At 41.7% G+C, this 15,485-nt stretch overlaps 1 protein-coding gene across 1 annotated transcript in view; it reads left to right on the top strand.

Annotated features, from left to right (window-relative positions):
- Nucleotides 1-15,485, top strand: part of Marchf11 (membrane associated ring-CH-type finger 11) — a 96,750-nt gene that overhangs the window by 63,228 nt on the left and 18,037 nt on the right. The window contains exon 3 of the mRNA XM_038324349.1: nucleotides 14,381-14,573. Within this exon, the coding sequence (XP_038180277.1) occupies nucleotides 14,381-14,573 (193 nt within the window). The remainder of the gene's footprint in view (nucleotides 1-14,380; nucleotides 14,574-15,485) is intronic.

The following is a 15,485-nucleotide window of genomic DNA, read 5'->3' as shown; positions in this document are numbered from 1 at the left end:
ATTTACAGAAAGACTTACTTCCACCAGGAAGCAGTTCTGACTTGTCATAGCTGGAATTGCCATCAATGCCCACTGGGAAGGACACAGTCCTTTTTCATAGTTCGTGACTCCAGGACTCAATGCATCTCTAAATTCCATTTCTCATCTAATAGGAATGTTGCTTACACTCATTGTACAATATCTGAAGGTAGAAATCAAATGTTATACTAGATTTTTGAACTAAAGGAGTTGCTATTTGAATATTTCTGTCGACTTGCAGAGTGAGGCAGGCGAGAGAACTCACAGGTCTCAACAAAGGCAAGCGAAGGTCGAATGTGAAAAAAAGCTGAGAAGTGTTTGTACCTCTGAGGGACATTGTTTGTTCTTCCTCATCTCTCCCTTCTAATGCTTTAAACCTCTACATCACACGTACTTCCCTGTAACACTGTGTCTTGGGATTACTGGCTCTCCTAGCAGTCAGTGGCTGTGGGGCCTTCGCTCTCACTGCATGGTCAGGGCTCTGTCTGGGAGCTGAGCATCTCACTGCAGCCTGCACTCTTGCAAGGCCATCGGATTCGTGGATTCGCAATTCTCATGTGAGCGAGTGGTGTAGCATTTAAGTGAGGGGAAGATGCCCTTGAGGAATAGCTTCTGTCTCTTTTACTTTACTGGAGGGGCAATGAAAAGGTCAAATGATTCCAGAGAGGTGTTCATCTACTTTATTAATGTGTTTCCCAAGTAAAGGATAAAACAGGGCATCAGCTCTCCTTCTTGCACTCCTTACAAGGGAACAACGAGTCACCAATCTGCACACTGGAGGTTACAGTACTTGTGTCGGTGAATGGGATTTCTTCTGACTTCGGCTAATGTGATGTATGACATCATATGATGAGAACAGTGACCCGGGAAGCTGAATGGTGCAGCCATAAACAGGCACCGCAGCTGCGTTCTTTACCAGATGCTTCTTGAAAACAAGAGGATTTGGGAATTTTCTTTTCTCAAGGAAGGTGTATGTGAGGGCTGTTTTTTCTTTGAAAAAAATATAGCTAAATGTAGCCTCTCCCTTCTGCGTGCATATGCGTATGTGTGTGTGTGAGTATGACTGAGTGTGTATGATTTTACTTAACCTTTACCGCAATATTAAATAAGTGCTGCTCTTTTGTTTTATTTGTTTTTGTTTCTTTTTGGCATTGGGATTGAACTCTAGATGTTATGTGTGTGAGACAAGAACTCTAACATTGAGCCACACCAGCCTGTACTGTTATTCCACTTTAAGCCTGAGTAAGATAAGGTCCTTCTTTTTCTGTTTTAAAGCTCTAAATTTATTTCAGAACTCTAAAATTTAGTTTTATCAGATATGACTTGCATACTATGCAATTCATTTATTTTGAGTGTATACTACAGGGGTCTTTAGGTTTTAAACTTCTGTCACCCACTAAGCATCTCTGGAGTTTTTAAGAACTTTGTTTGTTTAGTTTTTTTTTAATTGTTACAAAATTCTTAAAGTGTAGGGAAAAAGAGATGAGGAAGAAAGGTCAGATTAAGTCATAAATTAGTAAATTCCTTGTAGTGAAGCAGAAGAGTCATGGACTGGAATCCTATGCAAAGACAGCAAAGAGAGGGGTCATGAAATTGAACAACTCAAATCAGTTGGTGAAATGCTAGGAACTTACTGCTCTGAGTCTCAGTATGTTCTCACCATGGAATCTCAGCATGTTCTCACCATGGAATCTCAGCTATGTTCTCACCATGGAATCTCATCATATTCTTACCATGAGTCTTAGAGTGTTCTCACCATGGATACTCAGCATGTTCTCACCATGAAATATCAGCATGTTCTCACCATGGAATATTAGCATGTTCTCACAATGGAATCTCAGCATGTTCTCACAATGGAATCTCAGCATGTTCTCACCATGGAATTTCAGCTATGTTCTCACCATGGAATCTCAGCATGTTCTCACCATGGATACTCAGCATGTTCTCACCATGGAATATCAGCATGTTCTCACCATGGAATCTCAGCATGTTCTCACCATGGAATCTCAGCATGTTCACACCATGGAATCTTCGCATGTTCCCACCATGGAATCTCAGCATGTTCACACCATGGAATCTCAGCATGTTCACACCACGGAATCTCAGCACGTTCACACCATGGAATCTTCGCATGTTCACACCATGGAATCTCAGCATGTTCTCACCATGGAATCTCAGCATGTTCTCACCATGAGTCTCAACATGTTCTCACCATGAATCTCAACACATTCTCACCATGAGTCTTGATATGTTTTCACCATATCTCAGCATGTTCTCACCATGTCTGGGCATGTTCTCATGCTGGAATCTCAGCATGTTCTTACCATAAGTCTCAGCATGTTCTTACCATGAATCTCAACTTGTTCTGATCATGGGTCTCAGCATGTTCTCACCATGAATCTCTGCATGTTCTCATCATAAGTCTCAGTATGTTCTCTCTATGAATCACAACATGTTCTCATCATGAGTCTTAGCATGTTCTCACCATGAATCTCTGCAAGTTCTTACCATGAATCTCAGAAAGTTCTCACCATGGGTCAGTCTCAGCATGTTGATGTGGGAGAGTCTTCTGTTTGAGTTGATTTCATTGGCTAATAAAGAAACTGCCTGGCCCATTTGATAGACCGCCCCTTAGGTGGGTGGAGTAGACAGAACAGGAAGAGGAAGTGAGGTAGAAGGATCAGTCAGATGCTACGCCTCTCCTCTCTGAGGCAGATTGCCATACCTCTCCTAAGAGAGAGAGATGCGATGGAGCCAGCCACCAGGTCAGACATGCTGAATCTTTGCCGGTAAGACACCATTTGTGGTGATACAAAGATTATTAGATATGAGTTAGTCAAGATGTGAGTAAGAGGCTGGAAATAATGGGCCAGGCAGTATTTAAAAGAATACAATTTGTGTGATGTTATTTCGAGGTATAAGCTAGCCAGTGGCCAGGAGCCAGGCAGCGGGAACGCAGCCCGTCAGCTCCACACTACAGAATGGCGCCCAACGTGGATAACTGAATCCACAGAAAGCCTGAGAAAGCTTGAGAAAGAATAGAGTAAAGCATGTTTTCTTGGTAGCAGCAATTTCTTGGGTCTGGCTCTGCTCACTAGAGGCAAGCGCTCTCATCTAAGAGAGGTTTCCTGACTCAGCTTTAGCTGCAAAACCCTGCAGCTCATTAAGAGGTCCTGCCACAAAACACTTAAACCGTGTGTGTGAAAAGCCGACCGCATGTTTTTCAGTTTTCAAGCCATAGCAGGAAAAAACCTGTGCCGTTTTAAAATGCTGGTGTTCTGGTCCATACTGCCAGGGCAAACTGTCTGCTCCTGGCAGCACCAATCTACTTCAAGAAGATGATGGGCATCGAAGAGGATCCTTATGGAGTTTGATAGCCATTTGGGCAAGAAGCTGCTCTTACCTGGACTATTGCATAAACTGTACACAGAGAACCCTTAGAGAGAGGACTGCTGAACTTGCCTAAATGTGAGATGATCTTTCGGGGTTCCTGATTCAAGAAAGAGTCTGCAAGACATTCTGAAGGACACAGCAGATACTGACTGAACTGCCTTTGAAATTTCCTGCTTCATGGAAATGTCTCTGGATACTATGGGCCTGTAGGCTGAAGATGGATGCCCCAATGGTACGGAGGAACTTTGGGTGACTGTCCAGGCAGCGAGATGTCTCTGTCATTTCTAGAGTTTGGAAATAGCATATTTCTTATTTTCTTAGGTAATATTGTGTCCTTCTGGAGTCTTTGATGGAGCTAAAGAAGAATAGATAGTTATAGTTGTTTTCCTTTGTTATGATAAAAGATAAAGTAGATATAAATATTGTAACTGTAATCTTTGCATGATAACGGTTTTGTTATATGTAATTTTACTATGTTAAAGTTAAAGCCTTTCCTTTTTGTTTAAACAGAAAAAGGGGAAATGATGGAGGCAGGTCTTCTATCAATCTGTTGATTTCATTGGTTAATTAATAAAGAAAACTCCTTGGCCTACTGGTTAGAAAATAGGTGGGTGGAGTAGACAGAACAGGAAGAAGGAAGTGAGGTAGATGGCTCAGACAATTGCCCTGCCTCTGCAACCAGATGCGATGAAGCTCCAGCCCAAGATGGATGTATGCTAGAAACTAAACGGTAAGGCACCACTTTGTGGTGCTACACAGATTATTAGATATGAGTTAGAGAAGATGTGAGTAAGAGGCTGAAAATAATGGACCAGGCAGTGTTTAAAAGAATACAGTTTCCATGTAATTATTTTGGGGCATAAGCTAGCCGGTGGCCGGGAGCCGGGTGGGATGTAAAGCAGTCCTGCCCACAGCTCCACACTACAGCATGTTCTCATCATAAGTCTCAGATTGTTCTCACCATGAGTCTTAGAATGTTCTCACTATCATTCTCAACATGTTCTCATCACAACTGGAAGAAGAAACTGACCCATGCCAGCTGTTTAAGTGACTATCTTTATCTTGCATTCAATTCTGAGGTCTCAAGAGTTTTGACAGGGCTATGTAGCTATGGCCAGCTTTTGTACTTCGGAGCTAGAGAATTTGTTTCTAGGTGGTGCCTCCATCACCTGACTAATACCTTGAAGCTCATTTCCTCACAGTGTAACTTCTACTGGCCCAAGACCACCCCATATAGCCTGAGCCAGTTTGAAAGAAGTCAGATTTGTTAACTGCTGTGGTTTCTAAAACCTAGGAAATTCATGTTGGCTACACAGGGACAGTCTTTTTGGGGGTAGACACAACACTCATTCTTGTCATATGCTATTGGTCAAAATGTGTTCCCTTACTGACAGGGACAGAGAAATGATTGCCACTCTATGATTGCAAGAGCCTTATGACAGAAGATCACTTGGGTTGGGATGCACCATTTTTCCTTGGAAGAAAGAGAAGGAGCAAGGTTGAACCAAGCAGGAGGCATCTCTGAGTCACACTGTTACATCCAGAGTCACGGCACTGTTGTGCTTATGTGATGCTCCGTGCTTTGTGGTAAAGACTCAAGTTGTGATGATAGTGGAAACCCTCCAGCACTTTCCTCCTTATTTCCTATTTTCTAGCAAGAAACCTTTTCGTTTTCCCACCAGTGTCCTTCCAAATATGTCACCCTCCCCACAAGACTACAGGGACTTCTTCATCAAACTCTCTTACTCAACCTCCTAAGGTGATTCAGGTTACTTTTTCTGGAAGCTTCCCATCCCTGATGGCCAAATAAAAGGAAATGTGTCCCCTTGCTAAGTATCATACTCATCTTCTCCACGAGTATACTCAGGCTTATGATCTCCTGAGAATAGGGATTTTTCACAAAGTTAGTAATTTCTATACAAACTACATATACCAGGCAATTGACAAATGCACTTTGAATGGATGTTTATGTTTTGGTCTTAAAAAGATGTAAGAGGGGTGTGTGTGTGTGTGTGTGTGTGTGTGTGTGTGTAAAATTCTATGTGTACTTTTACATTGGTGGTGTAAAGCCACCTGGAACTAAAGCAAAGTCCAGTTGCATGCAGTAGATGCTATGGATCACCCCCACCTTACAGACTGTGTCTTTCCTCAGGGCTCAGCCTCTCTGTGGTCTTCTCCCATTGATCCAGTCCCTAGCCCTCTGTTTAGGGAAGCAGAGGTCATTATGATGATATAAGCATAGAGCTTTTCTGAGATAACTGTCTTAGTTCTTAGTTCCCTTTTATTTATTGATTTGATATAACAAAATGTCTAAGGTTGAGTACTTTATTAAGAAAATATTGAACTCATAGTTTCGGAGGCTGATTCTCCGGATCAGGCGGCCCTATCTGTCGTCCTCTTGAGAGTCCCTCCAGGGAAATAGCATCACATTGTCAGGAGCATTAAAGCAGAGATCGCAGGGCCAGGCTTCCTCTTCCTATAACTGCTCTCACTCAGGAGAACTGGCTGGGTAAGACATGCATTACTCTTTTGGGAATATAGCTTCCTTTATTTTTTAAAAAGGCTTTAATATTTATTTTTGACATTACAATGCAATCACATCATTTCTCCCTTCCACTCCCTCCCTCCAAACCCTTCCATACATCCCTCCTTGCTTTCTTTCAAATTTGTGGCCTCTTTTTAAATTGTTGTTATATACATACATGTATGTGTATATACATACATATTCCTAAGTACATAATTACACACTGCCCAGTTTTTCTCATATAAAATTTCCAGCATATGAAAACTGTATCCAAACTGTGCCAATAGCAGTTATCAAGTGTCATTCACATAGAATGTCACTGAGGTCTCAATGAGATGAAGCACTTGGTTTGGGGCCACTTCTTAGCCTCTAATCTCTTTCCTACCACATCATGTTGTCTTTCCATGGGCAAGAGACAGAATCATTGTGAAAATCCCACAGAAGCCGCTGTCTGTTTTCTGCTGTCACTCCTCATTACCGAGGGCACCATTCTGCCCACTAACAGAATACTCAGTGCATGTTCTGCACGAACTGTGATGATAAGGCAGCTGCCAGCAGTGGAAATTCTGTGGAAAAGCAAATTTGGAAACACTGAAAATTGTAATAGTCTCCTTTAGAAGGGACAGTTCTTGCATCTCTGTGGAGAGAAGAACTCAGCCCAGCTATAGTCTTACATGTTATTTAGGGCTCCTGGGTGCCCAACAGGTAAACATAATTGACTCTGTCTTTGGGAGGAGTAATAGGACAAGCATGCACCATGCACCGGCACACACCTTTAAATCATGTGTGGCGAGATCAAGGCTACTGACGTTAGACAGCTGTAACATGATATAAAAAAATTAGGCAGGGAGGGAAAAATGTAGCACAAGACTTCGAGAACTGTACATATATTTGATACTGACCTTGCCCAGTGTATGAAAATCTAAAAATTATCTGGACAATCAAGTGAGAAATATGAACTATGGATAGTTCTTTGGGAATTAGGAGAAAATAATGGAGGAATACATATGCTTTTTCTTAACAAGCTTCCAAATTTTGGCTAAAGGACCCTTCACCTATTCTCAAATAATTGGTCTGTAAATTAAGGTCAAATTTCCTTGGGAGTAACTGTGGGTAGACACCACCCTGACGGGCTCATTTGATCCTTGCAATAGTTGTTCTGGTCTCTAGTTCTTCACAGATGCTCCCTGGGTAGCACCCTCTCTGACCCAAGTCCCCATCCTCTGCTTTCCTTGACTCATTTCATAACCCAGCCTCCATCTCACACTGACCCTGCCTTCTTCTAGGGGTTGAATTTGGAACTTTTCAGGCTTGCAGAGTTCCTTTGTCCACTCCCATTTTGTGTGTCTCCTCTGCACATGATTTGAGCCAGATTCCTTCCTGTCCTAATCTGTTCTGCTCTGAGATTTCCAGGTATCTGGAAGACAACATCCCTTTGACTTTCTGAATATTACCCAATAGAGTGGAGCTCTCATATCTGAAACACTTGAGTAACCTGTTTCCCTCTTGCTTTATTTTTCTGATCATATGACTTGGGTCTAGGCATTTTAGTTAAATAAAGTGACAGTTTACAGTCAGGCCAGTGACTGTCAACTGCATGACTTCCTAGTAGCCAACAGATTAGAATGAAGACAGTTTTCACATAGGAAAGTAGGCTCAGAGATTTTCCAGCTGTCTGGTTCTTAGAGAAATTTCAACCTAATCAGAGATTTGGAGCTTTGATTTTCACTTCTTATCCAAGAGAATAAAAATTGGAATAATTGGTACTTCTTGACAGATGATCATTTTAAATGAGTAATCTGTACTGTAAATATATGATAAATAGCAAAGAAACAGTCTTCATGATAACATTTCAAATCCATTTTATCTAGAATTTAAATTTGGAAGGAATAACTACCTAAACACAGTACATCTCAACTTTTACCTGTAATTCACTTGAGTCTTTAATTTCTTTGAGGAATAGTGTGGAAGTCATGTTTAAACACATTGGTTCAGAGCTGGGTGTGGTGGCAGTAGTGCCCAAGACATGAAGGCAGGAGGATTTAGGGAGAAGAACCAGTCTGAGATGCGTAACAGGTTCAAGGGGTAGCCTGGACTACATAACCTATCAAGCTATCCATGCATTCCTCTTCTCCATGTGCCAGTTTTTTTTTTTTTTTCGAGACAGAGTTTCTCTGTGGCTTTGGAGCCTGTCCTGGAACTAGCTCTTGTAGACCAGGCTGGCCTCGAACTCACAGAGATCCGTCTGCCTCTGCCTCCCGAGTGCTGGGATTAAAGGCGTGCGCCACCACCTCCCGGCTTCCATGTGCCAGTTTTGAGAAGGTGATTGTCCCTCACCCTGTGGCACCTATCTATTTCATATACAGTATGGAGGGGATTGACAAGAAGTCAATGATTGCAAGTTGCTGTTAACTTTTCCAAAAGTAGAGTTCTGTTTTCTGATCATTTTCTAGAAGTTGCTCAGGTTTCAGCTTTCTTTTGTGTGGTTTTATTTCAGCTCTGAAATGGTAACGAAGATACTTTTCTAGCAGAGAAGACCTGGTTCAATCCATGAAGCCACTTCTATATTGCAGCCCATAAAAACTCTATGACGAATAGAACCTGTAATCAAGGGGACATTGCATCTTCCTGTCACTCTGATTCCACAGTAGCAAGTTCTCTGCCCGTGTTTCCAATCCTAACTCTAGGACTGCAATCTAAACACCATGCCAAGGTGATTGAAAATAGATATCTAAACTCGTTTCTTCTGATGAGGACGCCCCTTAGGAACAGATGTTCTCTCGAGCAGCCCTGTGAATAACCCCACCTGTCGTTGACTACAGGGCCATTAGCTTGTGATTCATATCTGGCCTTTTGTGTAGAAACAAAGATGACACAGTACTCGGGACTCAGTGATTTAATGCTCACTGGATGGAGCTGTGCTCTCCAAGTCCAGGCTGCTTTTCTCTGAGCACATGCCATTTTCCAGGAGCAAACTGGCCTCTTAACTTAGAAAATGCCTTAACTCTTTTAGATAACAGGATGGAGAGCACATCTCTTACGTGGTTTCCTAGATAACAAACATGTTTTACTGGTTGGAAGTCATTTCTACAGAAGGAAACTTTAGACCTTGTTTTGAGTTGATTTCCTGTCATGTTTTATAGAAAATCCCTAGATTTTTCTTTGTATTTTGTCTTCTCAGTAATAAAGCTGAGTTAATTAGTAATAATCTTTTTGTGCATGCAACTATCCTATGTAGACACCTCTTTGTTCTGTCGTCTTCATCTTTCTGGGGTCTCCATTGCAATTTAGACTTCGTCTTTACAATGTTGCACAATGGCCTCCAAGTGCTCCTTGCTTGGATTCTGACCCATCCCTTCACACATTGCCTTACTTGCTCACTATGATGCCCCAATCTTGCATATGTCATATCCTTGAAGACGGTATCATGTTGGTGCTGCTGCCAGTTCCATCAGTTTGAGATGTATCCAGGCCTTACTGGATTGCAGATGTGTAAAGGTCTCTGTGCTGATCATGGGGTAACACTGGCCCAGGCAATCCTTTTCATGGGTCAGGGACCCTCTTGAGCTGCATTTGGTAGGAGGAAGGATGCTCTTGAGACACATGTCCTTCTGTTCCTGTGAAGATCAGGGTGTTTTTCTTTAAGAACTGCAACCCTCTTTTCAGTGTGCACCTAGGCTGCAAACTTTAACTTCATTAAGCCCTTCTCTTCCTCAGTAATCTGAACATTTTTATATCTATCTGTTCAATATTTATTATTTTTTTACTACAGAAATGGATAAGAGCCATAAAAACTTGTCAGCTATGCTCAAACCTGAGATGTTCTGTTGATTTGAAATGTCCTCCAGCAAACAGATCAGTCCATCATCTCTAAATTCAACTGCACTCATCTTCTCAGGACATCGGCAGAATGAAGCCAGGTTCTTGGTCAAAATATTTCACATAGCCTCCTAGTTCAGTTCCTGTAGAGTTCCTGTTCCCCCCAAAACTACGCACATTTCTTTTAATATCCTTGTCTTCCAAGCCCCCACCGGAATAAGCAATCATGTTCGTGTGGCAGCATACAAAGGGGTTTGAAGCACAAACTGCCAAGCTTGTCCACATTTCATTCACAGAATGGTTGTGGAGGCCTAGAGACCTCATGTTCAGTGGGTTTATCACAATAACAACACCACTGCTGGCACCAATTTTATGTCTTAATTATTTTCCCTGCTCCAGTAATAAAATATCCTGTCAAAAGCAACTTAAGGGTGAAAAGGTTTATTCTGACACACACCATTCAGACATGTGAGGTAGCTGATTGCATTGCTTCTGTAGTTAAGAATCAGAGAATGACAAATTACTGTACTCAGCTAGTTTTTTTTTCCCTTTCTATGTGGTCAAAGACCCAAGAGCAGGGAATGGTGACTCTCCCACCATAGTTAACCTAATCAATGTAATCCCTCACAGACATGACCAAAGACTAACCTAATCAATATAATCCTTCACAGTCAGGCCCAGAGGCTTCTCTTAAGTGATTATCAATCCTGTCAAGTTAGTAATCAATATTAAGTATCTTGTCATTTCCGCTCACATTTACTTCTCTTTAAAGCGATGATTGCTGCTCTCACAGAGTTGCTATGGTAATTCAGTGAGTTAATGCAAGATGACAGCCACATGTTGTCCTATATGAATGGAAGTTATTATTACTAAGTTATCTCCAGGACATTAAGTGAGGGTAAACATCCAACAGAGGACCTTCTTGGTTCCAATTCTTAAAGAAATAGTAGTTTGTTGTATAGATACAAATAGTTTTTAAGACTGTGAATTGAGTCTCATAGACTAAAAATGAAATAAAATTAAGTATGGGAAACCGATTTAGGGACTGGTATATCATCTTTCTATGCATCAATGGCATGAAGTCAGTAAAAAAACATGAAAGAGAGAGGGGGGAGATGGGAAGAAGAGAGGGAGAGGAGAGAGGAACAAAGGGAGTATGTGAGGAAAACATCCTTTTGAGACAAGGTCTCATTATAGAGTCCTAGTTATTCCAGAAGTTACTCAGCATACCAGGTTGGCTCAGTTTTATGGCAGTTTCCCTCCTTCTCTGAGTTCTGGGATTTCAGGCATGCTACTCTGGTGTCTCCAGAGGAGACAATATGTTTCACCATTGAAGACTAGCTCAAGTTTCAAATGTTTCACAAACTGAAGTCTAGTCCTTAGATACCATGAGGTGGAAAGACAGGCCCCAAGATGGTCATCATCATCTACTTTTTGATTGTTGTCTCGTGGTCTCTGGGAGGAAACTATGGATACTCTCTTGCTTCTGAGAGCAGCAATGCTGGCTGAATTCCCTACCATAGAAGCTAGATCTATTATTCCTATGGGAGAAATGAGGCAACTCTCTCTCTCCTTTTGTAGTTAACTCTAGAAATATGAGGGAGTTGTCAAGGGAGAGCAAAGAAACTACCAAGATGATGTTCCTATGTCGAGGGAAGCCCCTATGCGCATGACCACATTCCAGAACTCTGCCTTTGACAGTGTTTGTCCTCACTAGCCGTTCAGTAAAGTGATGTGACATTTAGCACTCGTCAGCACATGAAGAACATAAACATACTGGAAAGTTTGTTTGTGTTGTTAATGGAGAAAGTGAGTTATTCATAGAGTGATACCAGAAAATTACAGAGGATTCCTTATAGACTATATATGGTTTATCCTTCTTTAAATTTGAAAAATCCCAGAAAACAGTAAATTTCTGTTATAACAGCACATAATTGACCCTCCCAGTGCAGCGTGATCAATTTGCTTCCCCGTAGTTGCTCTCATGAGCCTACACATATTCTTTCAAACTACAGGTGTTCACACAGTAGGCCACCTTAAATTTGGCCTCAATCAGACAAGCGTGAAATATCCGTATTTCTTGCTCCTGGAAGTGTCCCTTTACTCATTTGGCTTCTCTGCCAGTGAGGGGCATATCTCCTAGGTTAGAAGTTTGACATTCAGACAAGGTCTAACCAAAGCTGAGTATAATGACTTACCTGACACTGAACTCTTCAATTTAAAAATTCCACTCTTCCATTACATAGATTATTGGAAAAAGAAAAATGTAGACCAGTGTAAAAGAATTTACTCGCTGAATCCTACTCACACATTTTTGGTTATCCAGGAGTCCTGTGATTCAGTCCTTTCTCCTTGGTATATGAACTTCCAGAGGAAAATTAAGTACACACACAGATACACAGATACACACACATACACACACACACACACACACACACACACACACACACACACACATAGACACATCACCACCACCAGACACACACACACCCACCACCACCACCAGACACACACACACACCACACACACCACACTCACACACCCCCCACCACCATACACACACACACCACCACCACCAGACACACACACACACACCACACACACCACACACACACACCACCACCACCACCAGACACATACACACACTACACACACCACACACACTACCCCACCACACCACAAGACAGACACACCACACACACACACACACACACACACACACACACACCACCACCACCACCACAAGACAGACACACACCACACACACACCCCACCACCACCACAACCACACACACACCCCACCACCACCATTGCTCTGTAAACTTAAAAGTATGAGTTACTTTAGAGGCAATTGTGGTGGTGTATTCCACAGTGGTCAAGAGTCTGTGCAGCAAGAGAACTGTGAATTCAGTGCTATGATAGAGGACTTGTCTGAAAAGCAACCCCCCACAAATGTATGCTTTGTTTTATGTTTTGTTTCTGTTTACCCAAAGTGATTGGTTCAGGGTAAGATCCTGCATGTAGAGGTGGCCGCCTCTATTTAGGATGCACGGCAGCTTTCTGTGGTGCTTCCTGTGTTGCTGTACTTAAGGCAAATTTTAACATAAACCCACAGTAAACAAGAAACAGTTACAGTGCCTCTTTCCAGGTGACAACAAGATTGAGATGCTTTGCCATTAAATCCCTAGCAGGTGGGACTAATGTGTTTCTAATTACATCAGGAAGCTAAGGGAAAAAGCAAAAATGCACTTGAAATGCAACCCCGTTAACTTATAGAGAGGAAATGATACACAATAGTTTATTGTTTTCATACGTGTTAGTTATAAAGGAAAGCCCACACTAAAATGAAGACTCTGTTTATCACAGCGAACAGTTGTTTACTGTCGGTTCGTTCTGTCTTCTGTTATGTAAATGACTGTAGAGTACTATTTTAAATTTTTGTTGATATTTAACCCATAATAACAGAGAATTCAATAATATATATGTAAATGCTGGAGGTTAAGTTCCAGTTTAAAATATTACAAGTGGATTATTTGGTTACCTGCTGATGAGGGATCTGTGAAAAGGGAAGGAGGGAAAGAGAGAACGCAGAGGGAAATTACAGGTGAGGTAGATTTGCTGTTAGAGACATGGACATGCAGAGTTAAGGTAAGTATGAGTTTCAAGAAAACTCAGATTTATTTAATGGACATATTAGGTTGAGCTCCTTTGGGAAAGGTTCTTTAATGAGCCCAAAGTGACAAGAGCCAGGCCTTTCCTCCACAGACTGAGTAGGTTCTTACGCGTTTTATTGCTTATGGGTCAACCATTTTTTGTTTTGTGGGTTTCTCAAACATATAAAAGTGAGAACGTGATTAATTGATCTTTTCAACCTAATAGGACCACTGAAGGATATTGTCAGCCCCTGTAATTCCTCTCAAATACTGATGCCTAGGCTCTACTAAGTCACTCTTCATTGAATACTGTGTGCTGCTTTGCTTTGAAGTGTTTCTAAGATCTGCCATTGGTGTACAAATTCTAAATCTTGATAAGAATGCTCCATGGCTTACCCACTGCTAGTAAGAGCAATTATGTCTGAGAACACGAGCTACACCATTAAGAGATAAGAGCAGATTTGTGACTCCTGCATGATTACTCTTTGTGTTACTTTCAATTACAATTTTTACTGATGATCACCTATAGTTTATTTGCTATTTTTACATTCTTCTACAAGAACAAGAAAGAATTTTTTCCTTTCTTTAAAACCAAATCTGTGAATGAGCAAACAGCATGAGACAGAGGAATCATTGTTTATTGTCAGAAGGTATTTATTTTCATGTGGGTATATTATTTTCAGGTACCAAGTATTCTTGAACCATTCACACTCAGTATTATTATCTGGACTAAAGCCATATTAAACTTTGAGAATGGCAAATTAATGAAAAGAATGGAGTCAAAGACAATTCATTAATCATTTCTGCTTGTCTATTTTTCTATCCTGGATATGATGGAGAAATCCATTTGGGGGATGATCATATTGGAAGGGGTCTGGCGTTATGTCGAGCAACACTAAGAATGTGATTTTGTAAATTTTGTCTCTGAGTCTGCACGGCGCCTCGTTCTTACATGCCTCTGTTTCTCTTCTAGTGGCAAAGCATTTCTATAACACTGGTTGAGAAAGTTCAGATGATTGCTGTAATCCTAGGATCCCTGTTCTTAATAGCGAGTGTGACTTGGCTCCTCTGGTCAGCCTTCAGCCCCTATGCAGTGTGGCAGAGGAAGGACATCCTTTTTCAAATCTGCTATGGAATGTATGGTTTTATGGATCTAGTGTGCATAGGTAAGACCGCGGTGTTCAATGTTCACAACCTGTCCGTAACGCCTCTCTTTCAGCACCTGCACTTTTGCCAGCGCGCCTAATATATGCAGAATGTTGCCGTATAAATTATCTTGACTTCCGGTTAAATGTTTGGGGCAGGAAGAGGAGGTTGCCACAACTTGGCTGCTTCCAGGGTAGTTTGTAAAGAAAAAAAAGTAGGTTAGTGTTCATTGAATGTGGCATATTTTGCAACCAAAAAGAAGATGGAGTGGTTGAGGAAATTAAAAGGTGGGGGACGGGGAGTAATATTAGGATTGCTACTTGTTTCCAAGAAGCAAGAAAACACTGGTGCCCTTTCCAAAGCTGAGGAAGAATGGCCAGTGCCAACGGCAATATTGTGGGTTTGTAGAGATGACTATGCCCTAAGAAACCTGCTTCATACTGGTGCTCAGATTCTTTTGGGAACATAAATGGCCCCTCAGAAAGTTGAGGGCATGGGGAAATTTTTCTTGTTCACTGTTTTTTTCATTGTGCTTAATGAATTCAGTGTCTGAGAAGAGGGAAAGCTTCCTCCTTTCCCTAAGTGTAGCTCAATCAGACTGCTCTGGAAGGTTAGGCTATGGTTTGCCGGACCAGTCACCAGAAGTTGACTTAGGCAACGTTGTGTGGTGTGTGTGTGCGAGGTGTCCTTGAAGGCACTGTGATGGTGACAGCTGGTGGGGATGCTATGAGGCTGTCCGGAGAAGGGCACCCAGGAGAATTTGCCAGCTTTGAGTTGGTTCACAGCCTCCTGGGTCGTGAAAAGAACCAAATGAAAGGTAGCCATGATTTAAAGCAACAGTTTTCTCCAAATGTGGTCCCCAGACCACTGGCAAGAGTAGCATCCTGTCACTGATTGGAAATGCTGATCACCAGGCCCATCCCAGACCCACT

This window comes from Arvicola amphibius, chromosome 3 (assembly GCF_903992535.2).
Source record: "Arvicola amphibius chromosome 3, mArvAmp1.2, whole genome shotgun sequence".
NCBI classification, from domain to species: domain Eukaryota; kingdom Metazoa; phylum Chordata; class Mammalia; order Rodentia; family Cricetidae; genus Arvicola; species Arvicola amphibius.
The sequence above is the reverse complement of the archived record's forward strand: the minus strand, read 5'-3'. Positions and strand labels throughout refer to the sequence as shown.